Raw genomic sequence first — 23,745 nt, forward strand, 5'->3', positions numbered from 1 at the left:
AAAAAAACAAATAAAATTCTCTTTTAATTATGGGTCATACTGCAGGTAACGAGCTGCCAGTGTCAGTATGTGTGGTTAAAAAACAGGCTGTCCATCATCAGGTAAAGGGAAAAACTTCACACACTAAAAAGGTTATTAGGAAAAAAACAACAATGATTTTAGCACACCAGACTTCATCTAGTCTGTGAACAGGAGCAGAAATACACTGTACACCTCCTTATCTGCTCCTTAATGCAACTATCTAATCAGCCAATCACACGGCAGCAACTCAGTGCTTTTTTGTAGTCATGGTGAGAATTAGAGCTGCAGTAAACAGAAACTAAACAGTTAATTTAACCATGAAATAAGAACCTAAAATATGAATTCAAAGTAAAATTACATTTCTCATTATTTTTACTTTAATATTCCAAAATCAAAAGCGTTTACCTAAATGTACATCTACAAATTATTTTACCGTCTCGGGACAGTCAAATCTTATGTTTTGTTGCCAGTTTGTGGTCAAAGTCAGCTTTTCCACATGTGCAAGTGAACAGATGCATGTCAAAAGAAGGAAAGGTTTTTTGGACGTTTTTTGTTTTTTAGAACACCTTCCAGTGATGTTTACCTTCTCTCTCCTTCGCTGCAGAGAAAATGTTCAGTAGGGTTTAAATCTGGTGCCTGAAGTGGACACTTTATTTAAGACTGAGGCTGATAAAAGCTTTGGTTGCACCTCGGTGTGGCTGGGGGGTGGGTGTCACTGTCTTGTTGCAGGATGAAGGTCCTGCCAAAATAATCTTTACACTTCTAAACAACACCTGCTGCTCCCCCCTGCTGTCATCTGTTCCTCTGTCAGTGAGAATGAATTATCCAAGTCTGTCGAGGATGACGGTTTTTGCTGCTGTGTTCTTCGCTGAGGAGCGGGAATGATTTGAGTCAAGGGCACTTTGTGGTTTTCTTCACACTGTTGGCTTTCCCTGACTTTGGCAAAGGTTGCATTTATGCTCTCATCTGTCTCATAACTTTGCTTCAAGGCCAATTTTGGGTGCACACCACCAACTTTTTTAACGTTTTTGAGGCTGTTGATTGTTGTGCTGTCACACTTGTTTTGTGGTTGTTCTTCAAAGCTTGGAGGATACAGTTTATTTTGAAGTCCATCACTAGTTTCTTTTCTCTGTTTTCTGAGCTTGATGTCAATCCTTTACTTTTTGTTTCCTCTTCTTACAGATAAGTTGTTTTTCTGTCATGTTCAGCTCTTTGGTCTTCGTGCAGCCTCCTGGCTCCAACTGATGAAAGATGAAAAGATGTGAAATAATGAAATGAAGGCTGGACGCCCACTGCTCTCACCTGCTGTGAAGAACTGATTCAAAAGGAAACACCTGGGCAGCGAGTTACACCTGCCACTGTGTTGCTTGCTAACTTTTGCACAAAAGACTCCAGCCTCTACTTTTGCCAGTTTGATCTCAGATTTAAAAGCCTGAAATTACTAAAATCAACAAATTTTGCTGTACTGTTTACACACTTTTGAAGTGCTGTGACGGAGACATTCATATTTCATCTTCTGTCAAGTTACAAACTAACAAAGATTAACCAAGAAAATAAATTAAGATGATCATTACTTATGTTGATACCTCACTTTTGTTTGTGCTAAGCATTAGATTATCATAGTAAATTAATAAAAGCTTTATTTTTGGATACATATTTATGAGATAAAAAGGACACATGTTACAATGATGCAGGCTTTAGTTGTGGGTTAACAAACTCACACTGAAACTTGTCCACCTAATTGTAGGTGTGCAAAAAAGCAGTGGACTGATGCGCTACATTGATGGACATTGGCTACTTGCGATGTCAACCAGTGGTTTGTGGAAGACTTCACCATTTTGTTTGTAACCATCTGCGTTTTGGGAGGACAGTCACAAATGTGACGTGGATCTGATTGGCGAGGACCCATGTTTGCTTTTTATATGGTAGTCTATAAAGTTGCTGCTTGATTTTAATTTATAAGAAACAAAAACATTTTATGAGTTACAGTGGTCCCTGCTATTGGAGTTACGTTCTAAAAATAACCCGCGATAGGTGAAGTTTGCGATTTTTTTTACAATTATTATAGATGTTTTAAGGCTGTAAAACCCCTCACTACACACTTTATACACTTTTGTCAGACAGGCATGAACACTTCACACTTTTCTCTCTTGTTTAAACACTCTCAAAGTTCAACCCTTCGTAGAAAAGTAAGTCCAGTATTATAGAATGAAACCAAAGATCAAACCCTGTTTTCAGGTCCAGAACATGGGAATAGAGCAACATTAATGAATCAATGGTACGGAAGTAGAGGAAGCAAGAAGAATGAGTTGAGTAAATTTTGACTTATCCTTATGGTCCGAAAAATACGGTAACTTCTACCTTCCTTTAGCATATCCAGAAGTCCAACTTTTTTGTGCGATGGGTAGCATCTTCCTCTGCCTTTTGGGTAGGGGTGGGTTTTAATAATCGATTCGTCGATTAAAATCGATTCTGGCTTGGATAACGTGAAATCGATTCATTAAAATCCTGAATCGATTTTTTTTATATAAATTTATTTTGCCCGAAACGCCAGAATCTCAGGTGAAACCTCACAAAATTTCAACAACCACCAAACAGCTAAGACAGTAAATGAGAGCAGGAACACGGATTCTGCACAAGGACGTAAACACACAGCGCGGACCCGCGGATCAGAATCAGTGAGATGTCGCCTTTCTCACCTGACGGGCGCTGCAGCTTTAAGCAGCTGCGCGCGCTCCCGCGGACGGCAATCACTTTGGCACTAATGGCTTGCCATACTTTCTGGCACAACTGCACGGACACGGTCGGGGCTGAAAGCGACAGCTCGCTGATTCTGATGTTTCGGCGGGTCCGCGCTTTGTGTTCACGCCCTTTTTGCGCTGATTCTAAAGCTGTTAGTTTTATCTCTCTCCAAACAATATTGACTGAACCAGCAGCAAAAGAAGATCCAAACTACGCTTCACATAAACATCGTCATGGATTCCCTCTGACTTTTGCTGTTTTGCTTCTACCACGATAAAATCACACTTCATGCACAGCTCTCTCTCTCTCTCTCTCTGTACTTCAAGAACAGTTTCCCGTCTAAAAATCTGTTTTCTGCATTATTCGCTTGCTTGTTACCCACAAGTCTACCGTTGTTTACAGCGCTGTCGGCCGCTTTTTTTTTTCGTTTTACATACTTCCGAAAAGAAAATCGAATTTCTGCCGTTCAATACTGAACAAATTTAAACTTTTTAAAATTATGCAAAATGCAAAACGCTTAGCCGTGTGTCTAATAAAACCGCTGTAACGTCAGAGGTAACTTCATATGTTGATTAATGGTTTTCTTTCGTTTTTGATGTATTGCAGAATATTTTTATAAAATCCCAGGCCAGGAAAACCACCTTCATGTTTTTCTGTGTTTTATCTTCAGCTACTTTGACACAAAGGCATCTGCTGTGATGCTTACACCTTTGATAAAGTCTTGCGTGTGTCAGCTTCCTTTTTATAGATACAAAAATATGTAAATGTACTGATCTGAATTATAATATTTCTGACTGTCAAAATTTCCCAGATTCAAATCGAATTTAATTGAATCGAATCGAATTGAATCGAATCGTGGATCGAATCGATTCGGGACCTTGTGAATCGGAAACAAATCGATTCTAGAAATCAGTGACGACACCCAGCCCTACTTTTGGGTGCCACCGGAAGTGCCTTTAACGGTGCAAAACGTTTCGTCGACATTGTTGTGTTTGTTGGGGGGGGGACTTACAAACATACAGTACAGCACTTCAGAGTCACACTGCTAGCGATCGAAGATTTATATAAATTTGACAAGCTGAACGCATTCTGTACCGTACAGGAGACACTGCATGGAGGAGCTTGGACAATGGTCTACAGCCAATCAGGACGCAGAACAGATGCGCTGTGGAAAAAAAAAAAAAGAAATCATGCAAAATTGCGCAATAAAAATCCGCGAAACAGCGAGGCTCGTTATAGCGAGGGACCACTGTATTCAATTTTATGTGCAAATTTCAGAATTCGTAAACTAATAGGAAAAGCAGACAAAAAACAAAAAGGTGTCCTGAAAGTACGTCAGTAGATTCTGGATTTGAGTAAAAGTGTTACAAAAACCACATCTCACCAAGTGCATAATAAGCAACTTACTGTTTATTTATTGATACTTTTAGGTGACAGGTGAGTTATTTCTGGAGACTCAAACAGCCACTAACCTTCATCAGAAGACTCCAGTGTGCAAAAGTGACAAAATGCAGTTTTTAAAGGGCCATTGTCTGAAGTCAGTCAGCTGTAAACAGCAACTCATGGCTTCGTGTAGTACTACTTTAAACAAACACTTATCATTGGGGAAGAATCTTTCATTGGTTTAAACTAGAGTTTGCATCCATTGAACTGTATGTGTTCCTTATAATAATAATAATAATAATAATAATAATAATATCATCATACAGTATATACAGAATACAAGATAAATCAACTGCAGATAATGTTTATACATGCTTATATATTCCTGAAAAACAAATAATGAAAGCTTTATACATACAGTAAGGCAGATAATATATACAGAACTAACCTAAAGGAAGTAGTATCAAACATGTGTCAAATATTCACACTGCAACAAAACAAAGAATTTAAAACATTTTGTAGTATATACAAAAATACTTAGCAAATGCCCCTAGGAATATCTTAATAGAAAAAATAATAGGAATCTTGTCAGGAGGACATCACATTATATTTGAAACATGCACTTGCCGCAGGGGGTTTTCACTCCAGCGGTGGGCCACATGTCTACGTGTTTTCTCGTTTTTGGGGTAAATGTAAATCACTGAGAAAAAAGCGGTTCGTGGTGCAGGGGTACTTGGTCTACTGTGCTCATTGGTCCTCAATGGGTGGCCTTCCTCGGCGGGAGACCAACAGTACAGTCCATTAATCTCGTTTCGACCTCACGCTTGGCTCTTGCCACGCTCGCTACACTTTGGACTCACTCTCTAAATTGGCAATGTCCCCGTTCCTCTCGGTCTTCTCACTCTTCCCCTGCTCGTCCAGGTTGGTTTTGGTCTCCTGACCCTCCTGTTCAGACTCTGGCAACCCCTGCTGGCTCAGCTTGCTAGCCAGCGACCAAGTTAGGGGCAAGCGGGCGCGGTTGGCCATATCAGCGAGCTCTTTGGCACTGCAGGTGGGTGTGTCAGTTTCGTAGATGTCGTGGAAGCTGTTGTAGTCCACCTCGTAGAAGCCGTCCTCCAGCGTCAGGACGGGCGTGAAGCGGTAGCCCCACTTGATCTCACTGCTGACGTAGGAGCTCCTTGCCTGGCAGGTCATACCTGGAGAGACAAAACAAAGAAAACCATTAGAAACTGTGGAACTAGTGTAGTCTTAGCAATCTTTAGTCAAAATAGGAGTCCTAGTCTATTTGCAGTAATTTATCTTTGGCTGTAAGGCTCCAAAGAGCAGCAACAGACACAGAAAATCTAGCATTAAATGCATGGGTGGAGGTGGGTTGCAAAGCAGCTTGCAGAGGCAGCAGCAACTTTATGTAGGCTAAAGCAGCTTAAATAGCACGCCCCATCAGAGAACTTTAGAGCGTATGGACTGGTATCATTGTCCTTTTGTACCACCCAATTTCTGCCAATTTTTAGCTGTTGGACAGGTTGTTCTAGAATATTTATACAGACGCAGTGACTTTAATCATCCCTCCACCACCATGCTTCATATCTGGTTTGAGTGTTTGTGCTGACATGTGGTGTCATCTGTCCAAAGGGTTGTTCAGTTGCGGTTTTGCAAACCTAAGCTGTGCTGCCATGTTCTTTTAGAGAGAAGAGGGTTCCTCCTGGTAACCCATCCAAACCAGCTATTTGTTCTTCAGTTTTTCCCAATCGTACTGTCACGAACTTTAACACTGAACGTGCTAACTGAGACCTGTAGAGTCCGAGATGGAGCTCTTGGGGTTTTTGCAGTTTCTCTGAGCACTGGATCGTCTGACCTTGGGTGAATCTGCTGGGATGGTCACTCCTGAAAAGATCTGGATGTTCCACACCAGTAAACTGCCAGAACACTTGCTCTTATAGAGGTTAACCAAGTAGATTTATATATATATATGGGTTTTTTGTTGTTGTTTTGTTTTACAGTTTTGCAAATTGGCACCATTTAGTTTGCTGTAACAGCAACTATCACAAATAACTGGATTATTTTGATATCGAAGACAGATTTAAAAAATGTGACAATTCTCAGGCAACGTCGGCAGCTATAGGGAGCATCTTTTTTCTATAAACACTCAGCAGATTTATGGCAGGTTATTTGCGATAAACAGCAGGAATAATGATATCCTCGGAAAGTGTAAATTACTCAGGGAAAAGGTGTGATTTTTTTCCCTTCCCTCCCTCTGTCCTCTGTCATCACTCCCAGGGTCCCGTGGGGGTCTTCACAGCTCAGAAGCAATAGTAGATTTATCCTGAAGCCTCCCCGAGGCTCCTGTCATCACCCTGGGTCACCATCCCTATCTGCCAGATGCTGCTCACACATTTCATCTTCCACAAACAACCCATTTGCTTCCCTTTGAATTGCTGCGATCAAGTGCATTTTAAGTGCTATAATTCCCTCTGCATTACAACTACAGTAACTAACTTTCTGTTATTTTCAAAGCTCCTGTCCCTTTCACCTTACATTTGCACCTATCTTTGAAAAATCAAAGCAAGAAGTGACAGCATATTCCAGTTTCCCGCTTTGTTGGGCAGAAGAATGATTTCTGAAAAATGGGCATTGGTGTCATTTATTTTCTCCTGTTTGAGCTGTGGTAGCGACATGATAACGATGGTACTAGCAGGTAGAGTTGGATTTAAATGAGGCGTATCCCTAAACGTTCCCCTGGATGTACAGGCGTGTTGTTGTAATCTTTACAGCGTTGTTACTGCAGGTGATTTAAACACACTTCCTCCATGGTTAGTTAACTGTAACCAGGAATGGGTCTTAATCACTTTCCAGCAGCGTTTACTTGTGTTTTCATATTCATCAGTGAGCTCTTTGGCTCAGCTGTCTGCAGGAAACAGAGTCCTCTGTGAGCCTCCAGCAGCTGTTTCAAAACACATCACGCAACCATTATGTAATTGGTTCTTTTTGTTTCATTGAGTCTGAGAGTGAGACAAATGATCGAACACCAGTTCAGAATTCAGGCATTTCAGCAACCGTCTCATCTAACATGGTGATGCGAATCATTTCAAGTGATTTTTGGGTTGGTGACGCAAATCGTTGGTATCTCCCTCATGTCTCCTGCTGCCCATCCAGATGTTTTGGTCATCCTGCTCTCGGCTGTGCAGCTGTGCTCTGCAGAGGCTCTCATCTTTTTAAATCTCACTCTAACACTTTACATCTGTCTTTATATACATCTCTGTTAGTGTTTCCTCATCCCGGGGACATTCTTTAAGATAGACAATGATGATGTGTGTCTGAATTGAAAACATAGTGTAATAAAAAAGAGCTACATCAATTGTGATATGACTGTTGAGGCATGACTGAAAGGAAACTTAATTGGGACAGATTTTAAAGTATACCAAGTGAATTTGATGGCTCAGCTATGATATTACAGTTTGTCATTTCTTAATTATAACATTCTACAGTGGTGTTTACAGGTAGTTGAAGGTAACAAAAGGAACAGAGCAGTAGAAGTGGGGAATAATACGAGAAAAAAGATTAATGCTGGACATATACAAAATTGTGTTGCACCTATTGTTTACATGTGTGGTGTGATGAGGTTAATTAAGCCTTAAATAATGTTGCAAAAACTAATTTTTGTGCATCACATAAATGCCGACCACATGGAGACCAAAAGATGGATAAATACCTCTGAAAAGCGATCTTGAAACCACTGACTATCCCCTGTCTACACTTTAGCATTTTACTGGCTTTATAAAAGAGTTATCTGCATTAGTAAACGACGAGTGGCATGTGGAACAGGAAGTCTTGTCCCAGTTATCTCCTGCCACCCTAAAATTATCCGAGGCTGTCGTCAGGCTTACTGATGGGTTCCCAGATTGACCCTGTGGGAGACATGTGTGCACCAACTTTCAGTGGAAATCCCTTCAAAATAAGATTCTTTATGGTCGTGCTAGAGGATGAGTGAGTGAAACTTAAAAATGTTACAATGACTTAAAAATGACTGTATTTCAAAGGACATTGTAGTACATCAAAGGTGCAGAGTGCAAAGCAGTAAATGAGTCGCCTCCAGTGTCTTAAGGTAAGATCTGGTTCATTGTAGGTCAGCAAGCTCTGACTACAGGTGAGCTTTTGTACTGAAGCCCACTGCGTTCTAGTTTGTATTACAAATCCAACAACAATACTGTAAGTCAAAATAAACTTGAAGAGATGTTTTTTTGATAACCTTCTGAGATATATGAGAAGTTGTGGCCATCAGATACACTGGTGTTCTGTCAAGATTGGCTATTAATGGCAGATCCAGCTTAATGGCAGCTAGTTCACTATTATCAGAAAAAAACTGAAATTCTAACAGCAGATTTAAGTATTTTAGCAATTAGTATTCATGCATACATACTGAATTCTTAGCACTGAAAACATGTTTGTAATCATTTTGTTAAAATTACAAAATTAACTGAGCACTACTCCAGAGATATGGTGAGGCAGTTCTATGCAATAAATAATGCATTAGAAAGTCATTGTGTGACATTAGATCCACTAAACAGCAATTATTATACACCTTAACCTCTGAGATTTTGAATCTGATGACTCACCTGTGGCCTCCACCATCCCCTCGAGGATCACAACAATTTCCAGCTCCTCCTTGGACAGGTGGGCCTGTGAGATCTCCCAGAAGGGGCTGTTTTGATTGATCTCATGGCAGATGATGAGTGGCGATACCAGGAAGAGCCTGTCATCTCCTGTGTTGTAACCCACGTTTATATCTGTCTGGTTCAAAGGGATGAACTCCCCCTCCTTGGTCTGCTTAGACTTGATAAGCTTGGCCCTGATTGAAGCCTCGACGATGTGCGAGTTTCGGAGGTCTCCAACTCTGAACATCAGGCACAGCCGACCATCTCTCATGGAGATGACCGCATTGGTGGAAAACACTAGTGTCTCAGCCCGTTTCTTGGGCTGCGAGATCTTAACAAACATGCAACCCACCATGAAGGCATTCACGATAGATCCCAGCACTGACTGAACTAAAAGCAGCACTATTCCCTCGGGGCATTTGTCCGTGATCACTCTGTATCCATAACCAATGGTGGTCTCTGTTTCAATGGAGAACAGAAACGCTGATACAAACCCGTTGAGGTTATTGACGCACGGAGTCCACTGGTTGTCTGCTATATGGTCCAGATCACCCCGGAGGTAGGCAATAAGCCACCACATGAAGCCAAAGAAGAGCCATGTCACCGTGTACACCAACACAAAGATGAAGAGGTTAAACCTCCATTTGAGATCTACCAGTGTGGTGAAAATGTCTGTCAGATAGCGGTATGTCTCTCGGACATTTCCGTGATGGACGTTGCACTTCCCATCTTTCTGGACATACCGCTGGATCTTTTTCACCCGGTCGATTTCTGCCAGGTGTTTAGGCAGGTCCTCTCTGGCCTGCTTTGGCAACTTGGGCTTTCTGATTATTGGGCTCTCCACATCCTGCTCCATGGGGTTTCTCGGTGGATTCAAGCCTGCAAGAGGAAGAACATGGCAGTGATCATGAGTTAGCAAGTGCAGGAACTCTAAGATGATGGTGACACATCTAGATGGTTGTTCAGGACCTAACTTATTCATATTTCAATACAATCAATACAATGGGTGCCTCATTTGCCGTTATTTTACTTTAGATGCAGTGTGGTGCTTTAGAGAATAATATTTGACAGACAAGGAAGTATAAAAACAAAGTCCACATTTGGAGCGTAAAAGAGCATACCACCTTGGTGTTTTGTAACCACATGTGATAAGTGAACTGCAACTATGACTATCAAACCACATGCTCATTGGCTAACAACTTGTCAGTCACATGTCATTAGCCTACAACTACATAAACTAAAATATATCAAATCGAATGTTTATTTTTTCAAACAATCATTAATTAAGGAAAATATGCTGGTTATAAACTGAATACATTCCAATCAAGAAATTTAATTTTACCAGGTTGCATTAACTTTAATGTTTCACAGTGTAAGTGTAACAAAATCACGCAGGAAATTTACATGTAAACAAATTACTTAAAGTCAGCATTTTGAGCATAAATAATTTGAGATGTATTTGTTTGTTCTTTTCAGAAAACACATATATCATATAAGAAATATTTTACAGTTGTTTAGGTTTGTAATTGGAACTTAAATTTTAAATATATTAGATCTGTCTAATTACGGTGAAAACAAGATAATATGAGCCTGCACAAGTCATTTTTTCACACTGGGTTTTTCACCAATCAGCCATCTCCAGTTGTTCGCCCCTTCCCCCCTTCAGTTTCCCAATAAACTGGAGCTGCCGCGACTCATCCAAAACAACATCATCACCATAACAAATTGTACTTGACGTGTAGCAGTGGTGGTCTATTTACACGCAGATGTCTGAATTAGTTTGAAAGCATGAACAATTGAAGAGTTATGGTAAGAAGAAGAAAGCTCCTCTGGCTTGGTTGGCACAGAGGGTTAATTATTTTTTTCATTTGGACATGAATTATCCACACTGTGACGCCAAGTCAAGAGCGGGGCTTTTAATGAAAATACCACCCGAATAATAAGATTCAGAACTAGCTTTGGAAAACACGTCACTCAGCTCAGATTCATTAAGGAAAACAATTACAACTAAGCAATATTATATTGTTATTCCCAACGTTAAATGGCTTTCACCACTGTGCGTACATCAGTGCTGAACCCAATTCATACATTGGTTAGATTAGCAATTTAAATTTAATTCCACGGCTCCATCTGCAATAACAATGAAACCATTTGTGTGTGGAAATTAGCGTTCCTGATCGTATTTCCGTTGACCTCTGCCCACAAAGAAACTAACAACAAATTAAATTAATGCAAATGGACATTTTTGTAATGCATATTCGCTTCCGTCTCACTTCCCAGACAACTCAACAGATTTTACTAAACAACACATTAATCAGCACTTGTTCTTGAGCTGCTATGCTGCCCCAATTAAAACCCACAAACTGAATTTAAATGTACAGCTTCTGTCATAAATCTGACCCTTAAATGGACATCCCAACTGCATGTTTTCTTTATTGGCCTCTACTATAGTAGCTTTGCATGATTCATTGTTTAAAATAATCTTTATTTCTATTACTGGGCTTTGGGGCTTTAGCTCTTCTCCCTTTAAGCCAACTTTGTCCTTATCACACGTTGCTCGCAAATAGAGGCAGTCAGTTTATGCATTTGTGCATTTGATGTGACCATATTAGGGATATCCCCAGCAAACATCATATAGAGCCAATAGAAGAAAGCAGTTTGATGTCTGAGCTTGTCTCACAGTTTGTTGAATGCAAGACCCAAAGAGCAGGCAGAAGTAACAAAAATGCACCTTTTATTAGGTTAAGTCCACAAGGGAAATAAACAGAAAAATCCAGAAATCAGAGTAGGAAGGTAACACAGATGCTTTGATAAACACTGAAGTGAAGGACTGGACTATTTAACCACATGGTAATGATCAAAGTGGAGGGAGCTGGGGAAATGAGTCACAGGTGGAGACACTGAGGACACTCAATGTCCTCAGTGTCAAATCAGTCACAAAACACCTGACAAAATGAAACAGGTAATAAGAAGAGAACTAAACTAAGGAAACTCACTGAACATGGGAAACTGTGGCAGGTAGAATAATAAACCAAATACAAAGACCTAACTCCAATAACAGACTCCAAAACGCTAAACTAGAACTTACACACTACAGAGGACTAACAAAAAAGAACAGAAAACAGAAATACATCACCAGAATAATAAAACCAAGGCAGTGGCTCAACATAAAACACAAGCCCTGAAGACATAAGAGTCTAAAGTAAGAATACTGGAACATAGAAAAATGCCAAAAACAACTTTTACATACGTTGACCTCATTATTCTAAGCTTTGTACATATTTAACATGAACATCCAATATTATAATTGTGTATAGATATAAATATATATGGATAATAAGGACAAAACTTAATACTTCCCCTTTAAGCCAATTAATCCTGTAACAGTTCCACAGCCGTGAGGGCAAAATGAGCGACACTGGACTGTATTGGTAACAGACACTAGGGGGAACATGTTTCCACCACGAGGCCAGAGAGGTTCAGTAAGTAACAGCCATACTTGATGAGTCAGTAAACACTGAGGCTGTTCTATAAATTCTCAACTGCAACTCTACCAAATTAGATGCGGCAGAAATGAAACACAACAAAACGCTACATCCAGTTTAGTCACAGTAATACAAGGCAGGCTCTTTATCGAGCCTCTCAAAGATCACGTCGAAGTCTACAGGTTGTCCGCTCTTTACATTCTCTCAGTTGAAGCTGCTTTTGTGAAAAAGGAAAACGTCTGGAAGGAGTGCTCACAGATGCATTTACAAATTAAACCGACTTAGTGTGGACAGTGTGAGTGGCAGCTACACAAACAAGGCACGCATGCAAATAATATCATAAACAATAGACCTCCTACTCTGCCATTGTTTAAAGCCCAGTGCGCAGATTCACCACCGCTAATAAACAGGCTCAGCGTGAATCCGTGCAGCTTCGGGTGCAGCTGAGGGAAAACGTGTCACCGCCTACGCTGCCAACAGCAAACTACGCTTTGTCACAGTAACTCATCCAGTGCAGAGCGAGTGTGTAACACCGAATTCAGGTTGTAATTCAGCTCCGTGGGTGCTGAGGAGCTCCCCGGCACCCACGAGGAAGCCATACTGCGAGGTGAGATTGAGAGCCATCACCCAAACTCACTTCGTATCCTGACAGCCCGTTTAAGACGTCATTTTTAGCTCAGGTTGGAGATTTAACTTAGTTTCCCAACAAAGCATTGTGTACAGTGGAGTATTCTGTGTGTGCTGTACTGTTGTGGCAAAGAGGCTTGGACAGGAAAACTCACGCACGTACAAAATACTCATATATAAAGGTTTTCAAGCAACACTTTTGAAGTTGGGCACTTATTGGGATTTTCATTCAGTGCAACAGGATAGTACAGAGAAGACAGGCATTAAATAGCCTCTGCATTAGTCTTATGGCAGTGAGTCACCTAGTCAACCCAGTGAGCTACACCAGAGACCATCCAGTCTCTTTTTTAACTAAAAGCTTGGAAAACTGTGTGTATGTGACATGAGAGTCGTCTAATGACATCAGAAAAACTGAAACACTCTTTTTAGAAAATGAGGAACTTGTGCAGCTGCTGCGGTATTGCTATTATAAAATAGTTTACACCATTTGGATCATGACATTTCCGGCTTTCAAGTGATGTAAAACTAAGGTGATGCTATTTAACCTCCGCTATTCATAGCTTTTTAGCCCTGCCACTTCTTCTTTTGTCTTCCACTTGTCCAGTTTCTTCAAAAGTTTTAAGAACAAACCGCACACCATGCTGAGATATGCCACTGTTTGGAAATCATCTTCTTGGTGCAAAAATTGAATTTTATGTCTGTCAAACTTTTGGCATTTTTCATAGATTCAACTAAAGAAACACTAGTAACAAAATACCTAAAGATACCATAAACACAACACTGGTTCATCCCTTAAGTTAGCTGTCTTTTTTATGCTTGAATGACTCATAGGTCAGTGTTAAATGGCTTACGAAACAATAACACAAAAAAATATTCTTCTGAGCGAAAAAGGAGCCAGTGTCCAAAGACAAACTTTGGACCTTCAGGAAGCCTGGAGAAATAAGGAGTGGCTCAAGACTGAAGCATGAAGAATAGATTCAACTAAATTTAACTGAGACTTTGGAGTATATTTTTAAATAAAGCATCAATATGGAAATTACATATTCAGATAACATAGGGTCACATAGGGAGACCTCACAAGGTTAAATTAGAGCAGAAGAATTATCACTCGGTCCATGTCAGGGCCTCTGAGTATTAGGAGGAAGAAAAAGGGGTCTGTGTCATTTTGTTTGACAGACATTATTAAGATATTAATGTCATTATTCACTCTGTCCATGGGTCACGCTCTCTATATCGAATCTCTTAATGATCCCTGATCTGCTTCCTGCAGCCTACACTTGTTGTATGATCTCTGAGTGTGAACGCTAAAAACAGAGCAGAATAAAAGGCTCGTATGTGACTCAGGTGTCCAAAAAGCTCCGCTGGCTCGAGTTTGACATCATTGTTATGAAATGCACAACTGTCAGAAAAACATGCCCGCATTGACAAAAATAAATAAATAAATAAATTGAGCTCTGAGGACAATTTGGAACCAGTTCTCAACTGAACTGGTTCTTTAATCCACACTGTGGTTGCACAAAATTAACTCGGGGAGTTATAAAGTTGGTCCTGCAAGGTTAAACTTTGCATAAAAATAGAACTTTTAAAGACACAGAAATGAAAGAGTTGCTCTGTTATTTAATTTGCTCGCTCTGAAGGTGGAGTTTAGTTAGGAGGAGTGATTCTGTCAATGTTATTGAACTGCCCTCATCTAGCCTATAATTTAAGGCCCAATCATTTAATTATTTAACACTAGTTTGAAATGCTTTTCTGGTGGTTTATGGTAAATATTGTCATATAAAATCCATCCATCCAGTTTCAGGTCATGGGGGCGCTCGAGCTTATGCCAGGCAGGGCAGATCCTGGAAAGCTCGCCATCCCATAACAGGGCCCTTGAAATAGCCATGGCAATTAAAATTATATCATCCCAATTTTTTGTACTTTCTTGAGGCTGTGCATATTGTGTTTTTATAGATGTAAAACAAATTGTGTGAAAAAAGGTTGGACTGCTTGGCCAGAGAGTGGTCTATAATACGATATCCAGGACAAATGTTGAAATCGGGCCTCATCATCATGCTTTCGGACAGAGCTGCAGATAAGAACCGACACTAATTGCATTTGGTAAAAAAAAAAAAAAAAAAAGGAAAAAAATAACCTTGAGTCAGATTTAAGGAAGGCTGCACTCTGTAAACCCCTCAGCCTCTTAAACTTCCTGAACCTGACCTCTCCTCCTTAAAGGTCCCTGCTGCGCCGTCCTGTCCGTTTTTATTCTGCGTGTGGTGCTGAAAACTGAACACAGCGGGGCTGCTGTGTGATCCCTCTGATAAGTCTGTCACATTAGGAGTTTCTCCCCCCAACCTCCCACACCTCCCACCCCTCCGCCTGAGCCCGAGCCTGCGCCTCGGACTGTCCTGAGATCAGCATTGATTTCCTTTACTCCGCACATACGATCCTAAGCCACCACCATCAGCGTTCCTACCACTGGAACAAATGGCTGTGCTGAAGCCGTTCTGCTCTCCATTCACGGGGGAATATTATGAGCTTGAGCAGCACTGGTTTCCATGGCAACGCACAGCTCAGTCTACCAAAGTGCTCACAATATAGCAGGAATGTACTGGATGAGGCCACGGCGTTGGATAACATTTGTCTGTTTCATCTCGTTTCAGCGGGGCCCGAAGGAAGAACAATGTGCTGCATGTGCTTTGTGCACAGAGCTCCCATTCATGTGACATCTGTTTTTTTATTCTAATGCTGAATATCTGTGAATAAATATCTGATAACACGGGCTTATTAAGAGGATGTTTGGCACAGAAAACAATAGAACCCAAGATAATGAAATAAAAGTTTCTAAGGCTAGTGCTGCCAAGTCTCACGGGATGAATTTTATCTCATTTGTGTGATCAATAAGTAAATATTGATAACAAATTACAGCAGCTGTTATCACCATACTGCTACTCTGCCCCTCAGCTCAGTGGAGCTTTTCAGCATCTTTGAGCTTTTGGTTTTGGTTTCATAAACCACAACTTTACCACTTTTGTCTCTCATGGCTCTTATAGTCTCCAAGTAGCTGCTCTAAATATCTCTAGACAAATGGTGACTTAAATAGCTATTACATACGTATTAAATATACATATTACATAATATACATATTAAAAACTGAGTGGTGGTGGTGCAGGAAACTCTGACAAAGGAATGCTTTTTCGGTGAAGCTCACTGGTTCCAGAAAGGCTTTGTGGTTATTATCTGTATAACAGCTGAGAGAGAGAGCGAGAGAGAGCTGGCACACACGAAGCAATCTCTGTGAACAAATATCTGCTTATGAACATGCAGAATCTGTGATTACGAGACACGATTTTTAGTACCAGAAGCTTTCTGGTTCTCAGGCGTAGTGTCTGGATGCTGCTGACCAATCATGCTTGAGCGGGCTTTTGCAGCATGCGGGTAAACAGACGGAGTGGAGAACAAAAAAGGGGTTAAATTTTCCAAAAAGGAAAAAGCTGCTGCTTTTAGGGATCACCATAGCGGGTCATTGACCTCCATCTCACCCCAGCATCCTCCCCTGTCACACCAACCCTCTTCACTACAACCATTAACCTCCTTAGAGGTTTTCCTCTTTTCCTTCTTTCTTCTTCAAGGCCTCCTCTGCACATATCCAAACCACCTCAGCCTCTCCTGTCTATTTTTTATATTCCTTCTGTCACAAATCACCCCTGAGACTCATCTCCGCCTGCTCCACCCTGCCTGCACTCTCCTCTTCTTTACCTATCTAGTGCACCGTCCCTTGCTTCTTCTCCTTGCAGCTTCCCTGTTGCACCTGCCTGCCTCTCCTTCACACGCATGTGCTCTCTTGCTTCTACTTTCATCTCTCTTCACTACAGAGCATACCACCTCTGCAGCCTTTCTTCCACCTGCTCCCTGCTCTCACTAGAGTATCGTCTGCAAACATCATAGTCCACCGAGACCCCATCGGTCATCCCGTCCATCAGGACTGCAAAGAAGAAGGAGATCTGACAGCAAATACATTTTCTACAGTTATTTATAAATGCGTTGATGACTGGTGCATGAACCAAGAAGCTCCTATGTAGACATTAAGACTGAAAGCCTCCAAATACTGTCTGCTGCCCCGAAAGGCTAAGTCAAGACAAGCTGATGGGCTCACAGCTGGAAAATGAATCCAATCAAGTGCCAAAAACTGCAGTTCCTCAAGTGGCCACTTGAAGCTGTCTTCAGTGTGCTTAAAATGTTAAAACTTCACAACATTAAAAAGCATGTTTACAGCCTCTGTGGATAGTTCCATCCAACATAAATACACTGACGGGGGAACATTTATGTGTGCGCCCTCATCAGCCTGCAGATTTGAGCTGATTATTAATGAAATATTTGTGTTTTATTGAACTCTAGTATTTTGAGCTTCAAAGCAGGAAGTCTGTTCCTCTCGTCAGAGTTATTATAGCTTTGAATTTTCTAATTAGTTTTTATTTTTATTTAATTTTGACTTCTTGTTCTCAATTCATTTTAGTTTGGTTAAGTTTTTTTTATTTGAAAATGTTTCGTTTTTATTAGTTTCAGTGTTAGTTTTAGTCTTTATTTTATTAATATCTAAAATATTATCTTTTATGTCATCAGTAATATTTAGGAAAATCAGCACAGGTATTACACACACAGTTTTGTAGACAAAGTCTCAGTAAACATGTAACAATTTTCACCAAACTGACACATACTTAACCTTTGTCAATACTTAATATTTCCTCTCTATTTTTATTTAATTTTTACTTCATTTTCAGTCAGTGTTAGTTGTAATTTTTATTTTATTTTATTTATAATATACTAAAATGTTTGGGGGGGAGGGGTTTAATTTAGTTTTAGTTAACTATAATAACGTTGCCCCTCGTATACACTGTGCCACCCCTCCCTCGAGGATAGTTCATCCAAATAAGGCTTCAGTTACAAAGGCCTACAAACTGGTTGGTGACCCCCAGATGACCTCCGGTTGCCAGGAAAAATGTGTTCTTTGGTTGGTTGGAGACTGGTTACTGACAAGTCTTTTTTTTATCACTGTCAGTCTGTGGTTAGGCTACACATGAAATTAACAAGCCCATCTATAAACCGTATATGGCCTCATGAGGCCTAAAGGTAGATAAAGATGACTTTTACAGGAAAGCATCCCCCAAAACAGCTCATCCCACCAGATCCCGCTCATGAAGCTACAAACGGTGCTAAACTGAAACACTGGAGGTTATTACACACAAGATGGTCCGTTTCACAGATGGTTACACAAGTGCAACGACGCTGAACATCGTTTGTTGGCCTGCAGCAGGATGTGCTGCATGTAGATGTGCTGTGTAGGATGAACATCGACTGATGACATGCGTGAACACAACAGCAGCAGCAGACAATCGTGTCATTGGTGCTTCAACTTCTGCGTCTCTATTTTCTGTGTCTTTGCCGTTTGGGGGTGATTGTTGACCAGGTAGCAACATCCAGATGTGGCTAAAATCCGGCAGAAGCCGCATGGGGACTCGAGCTATTTTTAGCCACACAAACAGCTGAGGACAGGCACTATAGACGTCACATGCAAATAATTTTCACATCCTAGCACAGATTTGATCTGGATCTAACCTTGTGTGTTTTAAGTGAGCTGACTCTTTCACAGGAAATGTGTGGGCCTGGTCAGTAAGAATTTAAGGTTATTCATCAAGTCTGCATTAATCACCAGAAGTCATTTGTAAAGGCTAATGGGTTTGTTCATTATTGATAAATTGACTTTTGTGAGGGCATCACCCCGTGGGCTGAACTCTGGGTCTCAGTCACAGTTTTTTTAAGGATCTTTATTAATGGGTTATGAAATCTGCAAAGCCTTTAGTAATCTTAAAGTAAGCAAGTTTTGAAACACATTTTAAAAAATGTGTAAATGTCAAAAGCTCCCTCAGGCTTTGAAGCTCATCTGTGCAAATATTCATGTGCACATTTTGATCATCGTTGATATGCAGCCACCCAGAAGTCTAGGCTTGGTGTCTGTGTGTGTTTTTCTGTGTATTACGTTGCTTTGATGTTCAGTTTTAATAGTAGAGTGTGCGTAGTATTTTTTTTCAGCCCTCAGTTGTGATTTTATGTATTAATTTTGGGTTACACACCACACATGCATGTATTCATTAAAACCTGACATCCTTTAAAGATGGGCCAAAAAACACCTTTCATGTTTGAGCAAACTTGTTCATGCTCACATCATCTTTGTTCTCATAAAGAATGCAAAAAGAAAAGCATTAATTTTTCACCTTTCTGAGCTATTTCGTTTCATCTAGGTTGTTTTTTTTAATAGAAATTTCAAAATTGTTACACTTAACAAAACATATTTCAATTGCATTTTATGTTTTATTAATCAGTTTTACATTTGTTCAGTATCAGCCATCCAGGACTGTACAACGTTTTTTTGTCATTATTTTGTGGAGGAATCACAGTTTATAGAAACTATATTCCATGTCTGCAGCATGTTACCACAGTTCCCAAAAGGATGCAGCGTTTTGGGAACTGTGGTAAGAAGGTATTAAGCAATTTGGCCATTGCTTAATATCTTCATTTAACCTGCGCAGCTTGAGAAAAAAATCTTAGTGCAAGAGTAATTCTTAAACCTTTATTTTACTGTTAAATCAACTTCTCTAACCCTAACCCATTAAAGTTGCTAACTGAGTTTCTAGAGGCAGGACACGACAGCTACTGGGCAACAAAAAGCTAAATGAGAGAGTTATACTGTAAACAGCTTTTGTTATTGTCAGTATTTTTAGTGTTTCTTCATCAAAAATGAAAAAAAAAAAAAAACACAGACACCCATCATAAACTTTATGCTAGCAGCAAAATGCTTTCAGCCTCCGATGGCAGCAAAGCAGCAAAAATGTGAAGCTATGCTGAAAAAACATTGATAATATAACAATATTACTTTATAAACCTCTAATAATTTCTTCTTCTCCTCCTCTGTCAACCAGCTGAGGCAGTATGCTACGACTCTCTGAGCCTGGCTCTGCTGGAGGCCTCTTCTTGTTAAAGAGGGAGTTCTTCCTCCCCACTCTCACAGCAGAGGTCATTGATCGCTGGGGTTCTCCCTCTAATATTATACAGGCTGTTGTTGTAAACAAAAACCAACTTATTACCTTCTTTAACATGTTACCTAAGGCCACTTATAACTGGGTTTATAGTGCAACCTTTGGATGCTTGTTCCACCTACACACTGCTGCAGACCTGCACTCTCCAGCAGCAGCAGCCTCCTCCACCACAACAGCATCTTCTTCTATAACGCTTAGAAAAAAAACTGCTCGGGAAAGATAAGCCAAGGTTATGGCCTGGTCTCCAAACTCCCCGATTCCTCCTCCAGGCCTCAGCACAGGACATGAAATAGTCAGGAAAAAACAGTCATGGACAGGAAGTATATGTCCATGTCTGCAGCATATGTTGTGTCCAGGCTCTTCAAAGGCAACGCAACCAAGAAACAACTTGGCAACTATATTTTAACCCAAGTTGCGATATTTATAAACCTAGCCAAGTAGCTTCTTATGATTGGAAATGCTTTAAAAAAAACACAACTGAAGTGAGGAAATCTAAATGACTCCCATCAGTTTCAGAATGTGGACTTTTTCACCCTTTTAAAGGAGAAAATACTGATTTTGAGCACATTGACAGAAAAGCAGCACACGTGCCAAAAGAAACTAAATAACAGAATAACAGTTGGGACTGTATTAGAAACTGCTGTGAGACTGAGGTGGATTCTAATATGATGTTACTGTGGATCAAGCTCTGAGGCCTCAGCCATCAGGACCCACAGGATCTGCTGCCAACGTCCTGGTGCCAGCCACCACAGGACAGAGGGTCAGAGCTGCTTTGGCAGCAACAAGGGGAGAAGGGGTCTGCATGTTATTAGTCCGGTGGATTGGTTTACGCCACAAGAACAAGAATATTATTACTAATGACCTGATTTCTGATATTTTGACATGTCTAGCCAGGGTGGTAGGACATTCAGACAAACTCCAGGGAAGGAAAATGAGCCTCAAACTAAAAACATACATTTTATGCAGACAAATGCAAAGTGACTATCAACAGAACAGGATTCAGTTAATATCAACTCTGCTGCTTATTTTATGACTGTTAGAGACACAGTATCAGCAGGAAAACAAGCACAGAGAGAATTCTGCTGAATCGCGTTACCAGCACGAAAACGGCGTTACTCCAGAAGAGGACCACAGAGCGGGGACCGGCATGAGCCTCAGGTAATCGACTTAAATGAGCAACACAGAAGAAAATGTTTTTTTAAAGGAGGCTGGGATCCAATGTACTCACTGTCTATTGGATAAAACTATTTATACTATACTATTTCATAAGGAAAAATCACTGCAGTTGGAAACTGTGAGTCAGATTTACACCTGAACAGATTTTAATGGCAAATATCTTCATAAAAAGAAAGAAAGAAGAAAGAAATCTTCATAAATTCTATATTTTAAGGCCTTAAAATGAAAGTGGTCAAGGAATTACCGGTTTCATTAACTGCTTGAGATCACAGCCCAGATTTATAACCCTAAAGGACATCAGTGGACACTGAATCCCCTTTCACATTATATTTTATAACAGAAAAAGAAAACAGGCTGTAGAAGTTGCCAAATCATGTCTCTCTTCTTCTCTTTTACATTGTGCAGGGTACAATCCAATAACTAAAGTGCAGACTGCCCTGAAAAGCTTTATTATGTGGTGTCGCCTAATGGTTTTTATCCGTTGTGGTTGTGTTGCTGCATATTTGTTTGCTGCTTGTGCAGAATTATTAATGTTTCTCGGACCACCCGATTAAATGACTTATAAATAATTAATTACACCACTCCATTTCAGTTAATTATACCCCGGCAGAGCCTGCTTTTGACTGCATTTCTTTTGCGTTTCAGCGCCTTTCTGAAAAAACCTCCAGCTCATCCCAGTTTGCCCAGTTTATAACCCCTACAGCACATTTCTAAACCACGACTGAAAGGAAATGAACCATTTCTGGACTTCGTGCTTGCTTTTGCACCATCTCAGATTTATAAATGTTTCTGGACACACATCTTAACCTGGCTGCCTTATGAAATTAAGTTAATGAATGAATGAATTAATTAGAAGGGGCTGTGTCACGACCTGAGGTTATTCAAGTGTGAGGAGCTGTTAGTTTAAACACATTTTATCATTATTACAGTCATTTCAGTTTTATATGCGAGTATAATTTCTGTTTAGGGGAAATACTCACAGTTTCAACCTTTATTTAAAAACTTTTATATGTATTAAAGAAAAACACGAGTGAGCTGGTTAAGGGGAGGAGGAGGTTTAGCTTCACCTGTAATCCAGGGAACAGTGAAGTGAATATAACAGCAGGAGTTTTTATTACGACCCGGCTAAATGATTTCTTTTTTTTCCCTGGGATCAGGTGCATCCGCAGGAAGCGAGAGCAAACCAAGCAGGAGATATTTCCCCCGCTGTCACGGGTGTGGGGGGGTGTAGGTGATCGCGATTACAACAGCAATAATAATGATAATAATGATGATGACGATGGCCTCCTGTCGTTGCTTCATTTGCTGCCTTTATGTGCTGCAGTGTTGCTCGTTTATTAGCCTTATCTGTGTCCTGTGGTGACGTGAGGCCTGCAGGCGCTCACAGCCTGCAACATTTTCTTCAACACCTTCCAGTTTCTTCCATCCGAGCGGCTGCTTTCCTCTCCTTATCATGTCAGCGCACAAAACCAGCCGCCGGGAGCTTCCTCAGTCAGCTTCCACCATCTGAGATGCGCCTTTCCCCCTTATCTCTCTCTCCCTCTCTGTGTGTCTGTCTTTCTCTTATGCTGATTATTATTGTCTTAATTAATCTCTGATATGCACTGTTATGTAACTATCCACCCCCACTGCCCTCCTCCCCCCCTTCCATATAAAACACATGATTACATTTAACAAGCCGATCATCAGCGTCGCCGCAAGGAGCCGCGCAGGAAGGAGAGGCTCTTACCTTGTGCAGCAGATCAGCGATCACTCCCCGGCTCATTTTAAGCCGTTTCGTTCCCATGAAAAATCTCCGCTGAGGCTGCTGGTCTCTGATTACCGGGACGCTGTTGTGAAGACCGAGTGAAGAGGAGCCACTAATTCCCCCTTTCCTCCATCCCCTATCCGCTGAAAAACCATCGGCCGTCAGCCTCCACCCCTCTCAGCTGGGAGAGAGACATAGGTGGGCAGTGAGGGAGAGAGAGAGAGAGCGAGAGAGGACGAGGAAGGTTGAGCAAAAAGAGAGAAAGAGTAAGCAGAGAGAGAGAGAGAGGGAGGAGAAGGAGGAGGACTGGAAATATGGGAGGTGATACAACACAGTGCGGATACACAGTGCATGGAAACATCAGGAGAAATAAGCAATATATCAGTAAAACATTGCAAAATAAATGCAGAAGCCTTTCTGAGATCATTGTTAGACTCGTGAACGAGGTCGCTTTAAATTTCTCAGCAGTTCGTTAGCCAATAATTCAATAAACTTGAAAAAAATAAAAGAGGCATCATTACAGGAGCTGCAGTATTTTGGTCAAATAAAAAGGACGTCATTATAGGACATAAGCTATACTATGCATACACTTAGTGGCCACTTTATTAGCTGCACCTTGCTGGTACCGGGTTGGATTCCCTTTTGTCTCCAGAATTGCCTAAATTCTTCTCAGCTTACATTCAACGAGACGCTGGAAGCAGAGAGATTTTGGTCCATGTTGACATGATAGCATCACACAGTTACTGCACATCAATGATATCAATCTTATGTTCCACCACATCCCAAAGATGGTCTATTGGACTGAGACCAGGTGACTGTGGAGGTCGTTTGAGTGC

At 40.7% G+C, this 23,745-nt stretch overlaps 1 protein-coding gene across 1 annotated transcript; it reads right to left on the bottom strand.

The window, feature by feature from the left end:
* Nucleotides 1–4,155: 4,155 nt before the first annotated feature.
* kcnj6 (potassium inwardly rectifying channel subfamily J member 6) lies at nt 4,156–23,104 on the bottom strand. The gene is made up of 3 exons (XM_063486697.1): nt 22,892–23,104; nt 8,760–9,677; nt 4,156–5,342 (listed from the first exon to the last, which is right to left on the bottom strand). The coding sequence occupies exons 2-3, from the start codon at nt 9,652–9,654 to the stop codon at nt 4,990–4,992; spliced, it is 1,248 nt and encodes a 415-aa protein (XP_063342767.1). The 5' UTR covers nt 9,655–9,677; nt 22,892–23,104; the 3' UTR covers nt 4,156–4,989.
* Nucleotides 23,105–23,745: the final 641 nt, after the last annotated feature.

Source organism: Pelmatolapia mariae, linkage group LG10_11 (assembly GCF_036321145.2).
Source record: "Pelmatolapia mariae isolate MD_Pm_ZW linkage group LG10_11, Pm_UMD_F_2, whole genome shotgun sequence".
NCBI lineage: Eukaryota > Metazoa > Chordata > Actinopteri > Cichliformes > Cichlidae > Pelmatolapia > Pelmatolapia mariae.

What these genes read in the sequence shown, in the direction of transcription:
- kcnj6 (XM_063486697.1), bottom strand. Translation starts at nt 9,654, where the DNA reads ATGGAGCAGGATGTGGAGAGCCCAATAATCAGAAAGCCCAAGTTGCCA. An exon ending in GGGGATGGTGGAGGCCACAG is followed by an intron (nt 5,343 to 8,759) that starts GTGAGTCATCAG and finishes TTGTCTCTCCAG; the next exon opens with GTATGACCTGCCAGGCAAGG.